The following is a 14,474-nucleotide window of genomic DNA, read 5'->3' on the forward strand; positions in this document are numbered from 1 at the left end:
TTTAGTGAGAAATGTAGCTTAACAATAAAGACCAATAGTGTAGAAAGCAGCAAGCGAGAGTAAATAGAGAACTATCACAGACATGCTTGCTTTGTTATAATCACAATCACTCTGATTAGTATTAATAATAAATGATGATTACTACTAATTACCCTTATTACAAAAATAAGCAAAAATTAAAAAAAAATATCCTAACTACTAATGTAATAAAAAAATATTTTAACATGAAATATTTTGCTCTATTATATTCTGTTGCATTAAAATAAATAGATGCTTATTACAACTAATTACCCGTAATCCTTACACTATTTTCAAGAAAAAAGGAACAATAGTTTAAAAAAATATACCAACAACTAAAATAGAAGAAATATTTAAAAATAAAATATTTCGTTGTATTACATTTGGCGTATAAGTTATATTTTAAACTTTATTTTTAAGTCAAACTAAATTCTATTGTTAAGCAGGATAACACTGAATCAAGCAAGATAACTTGGCAAATACTTTGTCCCATACTTTGAAATGAAACAATTTTCAACTACCTACTATGGAAGCGCCTGCATAACTTTGGTTAAGTTTTTCTTTGAAAAAATGATTTTTTGCTGTACGTCAATCAATCGGCAACTGGCTGTGTGGTACTGTAACCACCCTGAGGAGAGTCATGGTGGCTCAGTGGATAGAGCACTCGCCTCCCAATTGAACCTGGGTCATCAATGAGGTGACTAGGGCTCAGAATTACAAGGCTATGAAGTTGAACATTGGTTGTTTTAAACCCATAATTGGGTCGGTTGTTCGACGGCAGTATAAAATATAACTAAAAATAGGCTTGACAAGGCATTTTAAAATTTATTTTCAACACTTACCTTTCTGTAGTTTCATCTGGTTTTGAAATTGTTAAATACTGCTTGCAGAAAAATGAAGCTTTGTTCACCGATTTTTTAATAAGAAACTCCAACTCATTGCTCCTGTGTAAAACTACAGTAACGTAGCTCTTTTTGTTTCCTGGTAGATTATTTCCGTTCTTCTCTTTGAATTCTTTAATATTGTTCTTCCACCACTTGTAATTGTCCTCCGATGAAGTAGCTTCTAAGGAAGAAGCAGGCCATGCTATTCCAGTCCAAAATTCTTTATATGAATTTTTATCTGTAAATGTAGAAAATGAGGTTGTATTTCAAAAAATAAATATTTTTTTTTTAGTCATCTTCGAACATGCATTAAAAAATTTGAATAAAATAAATTTTAAAAAAATTTTAAAGCATTAAAAATTTCAATTATTTTAAAAATGTCAGTCTATCTAAATGTTAAAAGAATGTTAATTATCGCAAATGTGTTAAAATATGTCATTCAAGATTCATTTGATATTGATCAAAAGTAAGATTCACTTAACGGAGCCACCATAGACAGCATATTTAATCTGAGATAAAGAGCGTAACGTTCGAATGATCCAGAGTTTCGAATAAACAAAAATATTATTTTATTTGAAAAAAAAAATTCACAAAATTCTTTAGATTGCTCATTTTCCAGAAAAATTCAAATTCCTTTTTCATAGCGTTATTTCGTTACATTTGTTATTCTATGTTTTCCTGACAATTGTGGTACTGCAAATCTGAAAGTTGTTATTTATTTCCTATCTGGTCTGACGGAGCCAGATCAGATCTAAGAATCCGTTGTGCATGAATTTCCTTTCACATAAGTTCCAAACAGTCCAATATGCGTTCAGGTGAAGCCTGGTGTTGGAAAAGTGGGTATGTTTTTATATCCTTAGAAAACTGTTTAAACTGTTTAAGTAGCCTCTGGCGAGGCGATAGAGGCTGGTACAGATTTTCCCATTATAAGAAAGGGTCAAAGCTAGGCCTGGTCTACTATCCCTGTACCAATGGTGAGTAGGAAGTATTAACCAATCCTTCTTAATTTAAGATTGTTTCTTTCAGAAAAGTTCAAGATATGTTAGCTTTATAGAAGAAGCAGGAGAGAGACTGCATCCTGCTTTTGTAAGACTGTCTACCAAGTCATTTTAATGTATATTCACGTTGGAAGGCAGGAAGGGGAACTTTTATTCAAACTTCTAAAGATACAGTTTCTTTATGACAGCGTAATCCAGACTCCTGTTTTCAGAAGTGAACTTCTTGCAATAGATAAGAATCTTGAGACTATTCTAAGGCAAATTTGAAAGTTTATCGTTATACACTCTACTAGACTGGGGGTTACTTTAGAGAGCGGTGTAATTTTGGCTATGCCCTAAAAAGTTAGTTCCCAAAAATTAAAAACTTATAGGCTTTTGAGAGCTTTGTAATAAATGAAGGCTGTTAGTTGCAATGGTGATCTGATCCAATGTCTCTTCATTTAGTGATAGTTTTTCAATGTCAAATTAATTAATTTGTATAGTGATAGCAACGGTTGAGCTAGCATATTGATAGTTATACATTTCATTGATTAATTTGTATAGTGATAGAAATGGTTGAGCTAGCATCTCGATAGTTATTCATATCACTACTATTTGTGTAATGTGTAAAAAACATTAGAAGAGAGATAGTGGAATTTTTGGAAATCAAATTTTCCAGTAATCTTTTGGTGGGCAGTGATAAGTTATAGGAAAAGTAGATTACTTTACCCTTCTCTCACTAAATCTCAAAAAGTATCAAAATATCTATAGTAAAGCTATACAGACTTTAGCAGGGAAGAAAATACTTAAATTTTTGTTCGTAACTTAGCCATCCTACGAATTTTTTTTATTTAAGAAAATGGAATAAAACAATATAGATGGAATGTCCTTGAACATTTTTCTAAAGGACTTTGTGGTTGCCAAATTAATTTTTTTTATCCATAGCCCAACCAATTGACACTCGTCATTCAGGTATTAGAAGTGCAGATTTGCTGGCCACTCTTTCAGGAGTACCCTATTAGGTGGACCAATGTTGCTCCTACTGTAAGGACAGAGAGTACAGAGAATGAACGAACATCCATGCCTTGTCCGGGATTCAAATTCAGAAACTTTCTGTTGCAAGGTCAGCTCCCTGAACACTACACAAGTTCATTCGGCCCCTTGAAAATCTTTGAAGTATTACCAGGCATACATTTTAAATAGTGTTCTTGCGGACAGAAGGAAATTCTTCACTTATCCAGAGAAACTGGATATATCTTGTATTTCTTTGACCACTTTTTTCTTCAATGCTGTCAAAACTCGATCAATCATTTTTCAAGGAACAATTCATTACGAATGATAGACAAGGGACAACGACGAATGAGGGATAAAACGACGAATAATGACATAAAATAATAAAGAAGTCTTAGAAGAAAATAAATAATTTAATAATTAGTCTAAAAATTTAATTGAAAAAATTATGTACTTAATGCAAAAAGTTTGACGATGCAAAAAAAGGAAGATCAGAGTATATTTATTTGTTTAAGATGTGTGTGAATTTTAGTCTGAACACAATCTTCTCTTCTTAGAGCAAAACAATAAATTTTCAACATTTGTAGCAGTTAGCTGTTCATTTCTTGTAACTTCCTTTGAATATAAAAAGTTTCTAGTTGCTTCAAAGGCTTCCTTCAAAACCTGGTTGCGACTAAACTAATGGTTTTCATTGGTATCACATTGCACTTCTACAGCTTCTGGAACCAATTTTTGAACCGACAACACTACAAGTTTCAACATTTTCATCTACTAAAGCAGGAATATCAAGTATGATGCATGGGGAGCTCTCCTCGTTACTGTTAGAAATCCTCATTTAACCTAAAATTATCATCATTAACCCCACAAATCCTCATCATAAACACCTATTTATAAAAAGTAATTCACTCCCTGTCCTTCCCGGGCAAGAAAAAAAGCGCAAGAAAAGAGATAAGAAAATAAGTATCAGTACCTAGAAGTCATTTTTCTTATTTTCTTGTATGCATTGGAACAAATTGAGAAAAAAAAACACTACATGTATATAAATACACATTTACAAGAGGTAACTCACTCCCAGTACCGCCCGGGCAAGAAAAAGAAATAAATATGTAAGAAATGGAAGAAAAAAAGTGTCAAACCCCAGCAGTGATTTTTCTTATTTTTTTTTGTATTTATTGAAACAAAATGATAAAAAACACTACATTTAATAAATACATATTTATGAGAGGTAACTCACTCCCTATACCACCAAGGCAATAAAAAGAAATAAATGTGTGAAAAAAGAAAGTAAGAAGTGCCACACAATGTGGCCATGCATGTTTAAAGATTCGTAAATTTGCCTTATCGTAACCTTAACTGTGATTTTTTCTATTTTTTTTTGTATGCACTGAAAAAAAATTGAAAAAAAATACTTATAAAGTATATGGTCTAAATTGAATTGAGAATGAGAATTAAAAAATAACGAAGTTGTAATTCATAATAATAACATAATTAGATGTTCCTGTTTAGTTTAGAAAAAAGCATTATCTCCCTCTCAAAATATTAGTACCTATGAAAGTAATTATTAATATGTTGCTTACCTGTTGGTTGAAAACATGCTGCAAGTTCTTTTATGTCCTCTCTGAACTCTTCCATTGTAGAAGGTTCGTAGAAATCCATTCCAATATTATCGCAGATGTCCTCAGCTGCATCAAAGATTTCTGGTGAGCATAGACCGATTTCTCTGAACATGGGACAATATGGAGCCCATCTTCCGTTGATGAGACACTTTTTATTTATCACTGAAAATAAATAAAGATAGTTTTTATTGCAAAAAATATCTATTTATTATTTACGTAATTGAGTATTTTAACTTTATTTACGTCATTCTTAACTTTCATCTACGTAGCACAAAGTGTAACAAATCCATTTAAATTCATGTTGTTAACTCAACCAAAGTAACATCAAAAAATTATGGATTGATTTTTAAATAGCTTAAAAGATGTTTACCTAAGAACACGATTCATTAGCGATAGAAAAAAAAATTCAGCATGTGTAAAGCACCTATCTTAGTGAAGGTCGGGCATTGAGTAAACGTATCCAAATCAGGCTACTAATTTTTGAAAGAAAAATACTGCACAAAATTTTTTGTGCTCTCCAAGAAAATAACGAACCCTGTACAGTCATGAAATTTATAATCCGTGTAAGGGTGACTCAGGAGATAGAGCGTTCGTCTTGAAATGTGGTGAACCGGGTTCGAATCCCAGCTATGGCTGGTCGACACGAATTCCGCATCCGGTTCTCATCGACCACAGGGGTGACTTAAAATATCCTCAGTGGTAGACGCATAACGGATTAGAGTCCCCTTTGCCTCAGGCTAACCGCGGGAAGTTTTCGCGGTTTTCCTCTACATGTAACGCAAATGCAGGTTAGTTCCATAAAAAAATCCTCCATGCATACAAATTCTCCCAATACTTGGTCTAGGAGTTCCCTTGCCTTCTGGATTGGGTTTAAAATTACAAGGCTACGGAATTGAATATTGGTAGCCGTAAACTCAAAATTGGTTCAGCTGTTCAATGACGGTAATAAAATAAGATATAAGAAACAAGAGTCGAAATTTGTATGTGGTAAATTATCATTGAAATCCAAAATTATAGTTGAATGAGTTACCTTCAGATTCTGAGACGGTGGTAGAATCAGGTAGAGTTTCACTGATATGTTTAGCGGTAGTAGTATCTGGTAGAGTGTCAGTGAAGTCTGTGGCATGAGAAGTTTCTGGTAGAGTTTTGCCCACGAATCTAAATTTAAAGAAAAATTTATAAGTAGCAATAAATTCTGAATACTGAGAATTGCGAAATGTTATAACATTGATAAAACAGTTACAGTTTTAAGTTTTGATGGCGAATTTTGAACTTTTCCTAATTCTTATAAGGGTTTGATTGAATACAATTGTTACAAAAAATAAATTTTGGAGTTGTTTTGAGGTTGACTGGTGTAACACAATGCACCGGAGGAAGAAGATTAAGTTATATTTTGCACTAAAAATAACCTCATCCATAAATAACAATTTCAATAACATTTGTACTTCATAAAATCTATCTCATTTATAGCTCAGCAGTGCTTTTAATTGAAATCGAGGGAAAATTATTAACACCTCAAATATATTTCTTCCTTAAAGTGCAGAAAAAAATAACATGCACACCTCAGAAACAACCTCTATGAGTTGGATGCTAAAAGTTAGATTTCTTTCAACCTCAAAATATCCTAAAGTGTAAATAAAACAACGTCTTCCACCTTTATCACAAACTTCGGGAAGTTGTTGATTTTTTAAAGTTGTTTCTGAAGTCAAATGCATATAAACCTCAAATCAACCTAAACACCTCAAAACAACCTCAAACAAACTTCAAAAACTTGCTGCATTTTTGCAAGGGCGTAGTGAAGGTGGAGTCTCATTGAGGTAAAGAATCTGATTTTTCAGCTACTAATCACCCGACTTAGGCAGGCTAAGTGGTTTGTGTGTGATTTCGTTACTTAAAAATTAATAAGGGAGAATGCAATATATATTTAAGTATAGCATATTTCAATATACTATATTTAAGTATATATATATATAATATATAGTATACTATATATATATACTATATAGTATAGTATATAGTATATTCACTTCTTTGCTTAAAGTGCAGAAAAAGTAACATGTACACCTCAGAAACAACCTCTATGAGCGGATGCTAAAAGTTAGATTTCTTTCAACCTCAAAATATCCTAAAGTGTAAATAAAAAAACTTCTTCCGCCATGATTATAAACCTCGGGCAGTTGCTAATTTTTTAAGTTGCTTTTGAAGTCAACTGCATACAAACCTCAAATCAACCTTAACACCTCAAAACAACCTCAAACAAACCTCAAAAGCCCGTTATATTTTTGCAAGGGCGTAGTGAAGGTGGAGACTCATTGAGGTAAAGAATCTGATTTTTCAGCTACTTGATTTTTTAGCTACTAATCACCAGACTTAGGCAGGCTAAGTGGTTTGTGTGTGATTTCGTTACTTAAAAATTAATAAGGGAGAATGCAATATATATTTATTAAGTATAGTATATTTCAATAGTATATTAATATTCGGATAGTTACTTAGTTTGGACAGCATTCGGATAGTTACTTAGTTTGCAAAAATTTATTTACTGGATTAAAAATAATTAAGGTGTTTTTATTTTTTGATTTAATTTCGTACACATTTGTTTCTGATCTCGGATATTAGAATTATTGCCTGTTATAGTTTTTTTTAAGCTCGTTTGAAATGGATCTTAAAAATAATTCTAAGTTTACCTTAGTACATTATAACGCTAACAGTTGAATTGGAAGTAACCAGAAAAATTTTAATTTTTTATATCGACCGCATAAAGAGAAAAATGATCATTATGAACGGCCTGCGAAGGGGCCGAGTGGTGTCCGTCATTATTAAACTGCTCCACTGTGTCCGTCGACTGTACTGCTCTTCGTGCGAAAGTCATCGGGCTAACAAAGAGGTGAAACCATCCTTTCTGCACAGGATCAAAATTGTGATTTCATTTTTTCGGATCATCCTCAGGGATTTTTCCCAGACCGTCGCCAACAGCCGATTATGCAGATCTAGTACGACATAAAATACTACTAGTACTTCTTCGCCATTGGCTGAAATGAATCAATTTTCGCTTACCACTTTAGCTGGAAACGACTAAATCACGCTGCTCACCTCTATAAGATGCTCTGGTGCAATTTTAAAAATAAAGAAATCAGAAACTGGGTTGAATTGTTTCCTTATAAAAGGCATTATTTTCATTACTCACCCTTCTGTAGTTTTTGTGGAGATCTGAGAAATCGTAGAAGATTTTTCCCAATACTTCACACAAAAATACGGCAAAAAGTCGTGTGTTTTTTTAAGAAGTAACATTATATTATTGTTCTCGTTCTGTTCGACTGTAATGTAATAGTTGTTAAATGTTGAAGTATCCCAGTCTTCCCTTCCGAACTCTACCATAACTCTCTGCGTCAACCATTTGAAAGCCTTCATTGACGACGTAGTCTTTAACGAAAAAGCAGGCCACGGAATTCTAGTCCAGAAACCATTATAGAAATGTTTATCTGTAAATATAATAAAGGAGGTTAATTTCACATAGTTAATTTCACACCGGATAATTTGCTTTCCTTTCAATTAATAATCTTCCAGGCACCTGAGTCATCACCTCCTACACCAGAAAGCCTTCACACGGTTTCTTATAAGTAGTTTGCGCAGACAATTTAAAAAGTGAACTAGTTGTGCGCATGAACCCAAGTTCTAGTTTAAAAGTAAGCGAGGGAAACTTATCAAGTATATTTGAGAATTGAATCTGCAGTGGCTGACAAGTAAATAAGAAAAACCAATCATATTCATAAATTAAACAAATTTTAAACATATATTTTCCATCACTTTCTTTTTTCTATCAGATGTTTGATTAAATGGCTCTTTCGTAAACTGGTTTACCTTTATAATGGTCTGATTGGACTAACTATAAAAAACCATGAGGAGGCTTTCAGTTACAGGTGGCTTTCAGTTACAGGAGGCATTGCCTGAGTCCCGAGTACTAAATAAAGCTTTTGTAAATATGTATCTAAAAAGAAAGTAAACACTATATCAGAAATAAAATTTGCACCTTTGACGATTCAGCAATCCATGAGATGTATTTTGCTAACTTTGAGAATCATTTCGTCACGAAATTACGTTTTTTTGTGACGAAACTCTGAAGTATATAACGAAAATGTTTCCTCAACTCGAAACTTCATCAAAGTGCATTGTAGGAGATTGTTAAGTAGAGTGAAGAGCGGATGATCGAAAATAGAATGACGGTGCAAGCCGACCGGCTGTATAATGGTCAAGTAGATTACGGGTTCAGATTCCTCTTTGAACATGGGTGTAATTTATCTCCTTGTCTTATATGTCCTTCTTGTGTTGTTTAAGCGAGATCAATTCACCCCCCATACGATGCCAACGGTAAATGCTTATGAGAAAAATCTGATACATTAAGCGCTATAAGATTTTCATTTTAGGAAGAAAAGAAATAAAATAGAATGACAAAATTTTCTTTTTGATAAAATTTGTTGACTCAAAGAAGTGGCAATGGTTATTTTTCCTTTTGACGAAATTTTTATTCGGTACACATACCAGGGAACGGTTTCGTCAAAACGACGAATGTCTCGTGGACTTCGAGTATCCATTTTTACAGTGCACAAAAATCTCATAAAAAGTAATAAAAAAAATTATTTACGCTATATTATATTAAAAAAAATAAAGCTTAGGATGAAGTTAACTCTTTGTGGTAAAATATTTTCTTTAATTTAGATTAATTAAACTTTATAAGTTTGATTAATTGTTTTTAACTATGTAGATTGAAAAATGAAAAGCTTTAATTTTTGTTAACTTTGCGCACTGTTGTAAACTTTCTTCACTATTTGGTCATTGAAATATCCTTTAGACTCAAAACATATTTGTATGCCATCAAACTCTTCAAAATGCTACTTAAATAAAATTTATTGTTTTTTTTTTGCAATTTTCCATCGTATTTGAAAATATGGACTAAACGTGGTAAAAAAATTTTGTTTGTAATTTGACATACGCTTTTAAAAAGCACACAAATAGGAAAGAATCAAAAAATTACATAAAAGTTTGCCCAATATATTGGACGTTGTGCCTCAAGAGACTTGTGCGAAAGACAGATTGAAAAATGTTTGTCATTGTTGAAAGTATTTTGCATAAGGTCAACCAATGCAAATATTCTAACTTTAAATCATGAAACTGAACTTTTATGATTAATTTTAATTACTATAAATTGCTCGAAATAAAAAAAATCTATTGTATATTTTGCATAAGGTCAACCAATGCAAATAATTTAACTTTAAATTATGAAACTGAACTTTTATGATTAATTTTAATTACTATAAATTGCTTGAAATAAAAAAATCTATTTTTTTAATTTTTTTTAAATTTTTTTATTTAAACGACTTAAAACTCCTCATGCACCACAAAGTATAGCATGAGGCTTACAGTTGTAAGTAGAAATCTATTGTAGCCCAATTTATTGGATTTGTCTATTTGTGGAAAAATAAAATATTGAAAGTCCTAAAATATCTGTAACATAAGGTTTGAAATGAAAAAATATTGTAACCGAATTCTAGTATGGATTTGTAATATGAAAATATTAAAATTCCTATAAAAACGAAAATAAAAAATTTGAAATAAAAAAAAATATTGCATCCCAATTTTTTGAAATTGCCCATTTGTAGAAAAGAAAATATTGAAAGTTCTAAAAAATCTGAAATGAAAGGTTTGAAAAGAAGAATGCATTGTAAACCCAATTTTCTGGTGTGGTCTATTTCTAATAAAAAAAATCAAAATTCCTATAAAAATAAAAAACAAAGAATTTGAAATAACAAAAAATATTGAAATTCCATTTTTTGAGTTGGTTCATTTGTAGACGAAAAAATATTGAAATTACTAAAAGATCTAAAACAAAAGGTTTGATATATAAAAAAAAATATTATGAACCAATTTTTCGACCTAGTCCATTGGTAAAAAATATTGAAAATCCTAAAAAAAAATGAAACAAAGGTTTTGAAATAAAAAAATTTGGAAAAAATACAAAAAAAAATAATATTATAACTCAATTTTTTGGCTTAGTCCTTTTGTAGATAAAAAATATTGAAAGTCCTAAATAAACTAAAACAAAAGTAGTACTATCTATACTAACCTCTATGTTTCGTAATGATCACTTTTAATTTATAATATTTTTAAAAAAAGAGACAATTAAATAAAAAAAAGCTAACACATAGGGACTTGGAAAATAACTATTTTAGCCATCCCCCCCCTGATGCCACCTCATGGCTTATTGTTTACTGCTTTAAGACACCACATTGTGCAATGGAAGTTGTTTGTTTCAGGCTCGTGTTATATCATCTTTTATAGTTGTGATCATAAGTCTTGATAGGACAGACATACATATGTATGGACCCACGCAGTAGAGGTAAGTTAAATATATAGTTTATATTAGTTTTAGAGAAAACGTTTTTGAGAAAACGAAGGTTTTTGAAAAGACGCATTACAATACTTTCCAATTATACTAAATTCTAAATTTAGTTGAAAAAGTAATAAGTAAATAAGTTTTATATTTTCGTTGGCTGAAAGTTGTATTAGCAAGATGTTGCGGTTAATCAAATACTTCTCTATTACATTAATTTGGACTATAATTTTTATGTTAAAGAAGAATAGAAAAAAAGATATATCGAAAGAGCCGACCGGGCTGAGTAGTGGTCAGAAAGTTGATCTCACATCAGAAAGGTCCGGGGATAGAATCCCGGGAAAGACATGGATGTTCCTTCATTCTCCGTACTATTTATTGTTAATGTGGGAACAATGTTGGCCCACCTAATATTGTGCTCCTGAAAGAGTGGTCACCAAATCTTATATATATTATATATACTAGAGGGCTCCGCCCCCTGCTCACTACCGCTCGCCAACCAATGTATTGATCAAAAATTTTTTTTAAAAAATTTATTCGCTAACTCCATGTTATTGGATGTGGATGGTGTTGATGGTTGCGTTTTTCAGACATATTACCATGATCGCGAATGCAGTCACATGAGCAACAGTTGGTACAAAAACTACTCAATGGTTCTCTAAGTGACATCTTAAGTTAGATATTTCACTTGTGATACTCAGAGCAAAATATATGTGTCATCGAAAGCTTATGCTCAGAGCAAAACATATGTGTCATCGAGTGTAGATGGTGTTGATCTAAAACTGCGCTTTGCAAACATATTACCTCGCTCACGGACACAGTCACATGAGCAACAATTGTTATTGAACAACATTTGAATTAAAATTAAGAAAAAGAAAATAATTTTTATTTTCCTTCATACCCCGCATGTTCTTCAACCCTTCAAAAATAATAATTTTTGTATTTTATTTTATTTTACAGCCGGCGTAGAACAGCCGACTCAATTCTGGTTTTACGAGTATTAATGCTCAACTCCATACACTCTAAAAACTGTACCGCTGATTTCAGAGGCACATTTGGATCGTTTGTGCCTCTGAATTTTAAGGGCACAACGTACCTTTAAAAATGAAATGCACAATGTACCTCTGATTTCAGAGGCACATTTGGATAGTTTGTGCCTCTGAATTTTAAGGGCACAACGTACCTTTAAAAATGAAAGGCACAAAATCAGATGTACCTCTTAGCTTGAAAGGTACATTGTACCTTACATTTTGCTTTTATGAACCACTCATTGAAATAAGCATTTAGTGGTACCAAAACCTGTTATTTACCAGATTTGAACACACTTTTTTTTTTACCCATTTGTAATTTGCTTGCACTTCATATAAAAAGGGGTTTACACTATTACCAAGATATTAATTATAATAATTCTTAATGAAAAATATTTCTGAATTCTTTGAATATTGGCCACTTGAGGTGATCTCATAGGCAATTATAAAATATGTAAATTTACACAATTTCTTTAATTATGTAGCGTTTAATGATACTTCAACAATTACAATGATGTTTTTCTAATCAGATATAGGTATAAAAAAATAATATTTATTTCTGTTTATTCCAAGTCAATATAATTCATGGATTTTTTTTCCAAAAAGTATCCTCAAAATGGAAATTTCTTATAAATTCAGATATTTTTAAATATTTAGAGATTTAATAAAATAGCTTTATAAGAATCAAAATTAAACACTAAATATCATGAAATCTAATATCTTTTATTTTCACACATAAAGAACTATATTACATAATTTAGTAACAGTTGCAATATGATGTATACAGCTGCACAAATTTGGAAAAACATAGAATATTTTAAAATGATAGATGTAGATTTTGACAACTTGGATATTTTATAACATGAAATATGCTTAAACAAATGACTTAACAAGTGTAAAATAAAAGATTTTTTTCTATTGAAATGAATTTTTTTAAAATCCAGATTTTGGCGAAACATATTAACCCGTTAGGCTTTCAATTTTTTTAGAACTAACTGTACTTAATATTATTTAATCGATGATTTTATTTGAGTTCAGAATATATGAAAAGCCTTCTGCAATTTTTTTGGAAAGCTTGTTTCAGAATTTTTTTTTATTGTATTTTAAAAAACGTGAAATTCTGCATTTTTGCCCCAATCATTAAACATGCATTTGTTTTATAAATATTATTAAAATAAAAATTACTTTCGTGCTTAAACTTGATTACAACAATCGGATATAATTCTCTTTTCTATAATCCGAATTTCGATGTCTACAGTATTTCCTAAAATGTCCTATTTCACCACAATAGAAACATTCACGTTCAGATCTTCTTCATACTTGGCGAATTCCATTTCTCATTAAAATGTTCTTTCTGGCGATCGTTATTACACGGAATAGCTTGTGGATCATACTGAAAATTGGCAATGAGATTTTCTTTAAAGTGATAATAATTATCATCATAAATTTCTGACCTTTCAGCAGGAATAAGCTGTAAAGCACACGAAAACCAAAAATCGAAATTCACACTAAATCTCTTCGCTTTCTGTTCAAAGAGATCGAAGTACCGTCGAATTCCACACTTCTTGGCATCAATTTTAAACATCTCATTCACTAATTTTTTCTAAAGTAGGAAATCCTTTATAACAATAATATTTGTCACCAATTCTTTCAAAAACTTAATAAAACATTTCTGGAACGGATCCCACCGCTGCCACCAATTAATACATAGCTGTAGCGTATCAAGCTATATTAAAGAACTGTTCAGTTTGTTTATAAAAACATTTATTTCACACCACAACAAATACAAAGTACCCGTAACGGGATAGTTAAATCTTATAAAGGAAACTAGAAAAAGTGCCCGTAGCGGGATATATGAAAACTCACCCGTAACGGGATAGATAAAATATCATAAAACAAACTAGATAAACCCGTAACGGGTAATATGAAAACTCAAATTCCACACAAAACTAATTCTAAAAAATCAACAACTTTCTGGTGTTCTAATTTTATCGTCTGCTTTTATTATTTGTATTTCGTCATAAAATATTTCATTGATGTGCGCATGCGCTTCTTCTCCGTTACATCGTACCGAAGAAAAAAAAGAGAAGCCCATTTGAGAGGCACAGGGAACCGGTAAAATCCTTTCGTACCGCGCATTGACTCGCGTTTGCTTTGGTGCCTTTCATTTCTTGTGGTGCCTCTCATTTTTAAAGGCACATTAGTTATGTGCCTCTAACGCGAGAAAATAAAGGGTACATTTAGCTTGTGCCTTTTATTTAAGAGGTACAGTTTTTAGAGTGTAGCCTTGTAATTTTGAACCCAACCCAGAAAATAAGGAAACTCCTGGATTGGGACCAATTTACCTTCGATGAGGACTTTTTGATATGACTAACTCGCATTTGCGCAATATGGAGAGGAAAACCACAAAAACTTTTCATGGTCATCCTGACGGCAAGGGGCTTCTAGCACATGACCCGTCTACCACTGAGAATATTATACGTTAGCAATGTTCGGGTGCGTATCAACCAAGCCACCGCAGGGATTCGAACTTGGATTATTTCATTGGAAGACGA

General features: G+C 31.7%; 1 protein-coding gene across 1 annotated transcript in view; it reads right to left on the minus strand.

Moving 5' to 3' along the window:
- Positions 1-14,474, minus strand: part of LOC147804341 (uncharacterized) — a 63,564-nt gene that overhangs the window by 13,869 nt on the left and 35,221 nt on the right. Inside the window, exons 17-20 of the mRNA XM_087151536.1 lie at positions 7,691-7,985; positions 5,537-5,664; positions 4,468-4,668; positions 861-1,140 (exon numbers count right to left, since the gene is read on the minus strand). Of these exons, the coding sequence (XP_087007662.1) occupies positions 861-1,140; positions 4,468-4,668; positions 5,537-5,664; positions 7,691-7,985 (904 nt within the window). The remainder of the gene's footprint in view (positions 1-860; positions 1,141-4,467; positions 4,669-5,536; positions 5,665-7,690; positions 7,986-14,474) is intronic.

This window comes from Parasteatoda tepidariorum, chromosome 9 (assembly GCF_982258835.1).
Source record: "Parasteatoda tepidariorum strain Cologne lab strain chromosome 9, Ptep-v5.0, whole genome shotgun sequence".
Taxonomy (NCBI): Eukaryota; Metazoa; Arthropoda; class Arachnida; order Araneae; family Theridiidae; genus Parasteatoda; species Parasteatoda tepidariorum.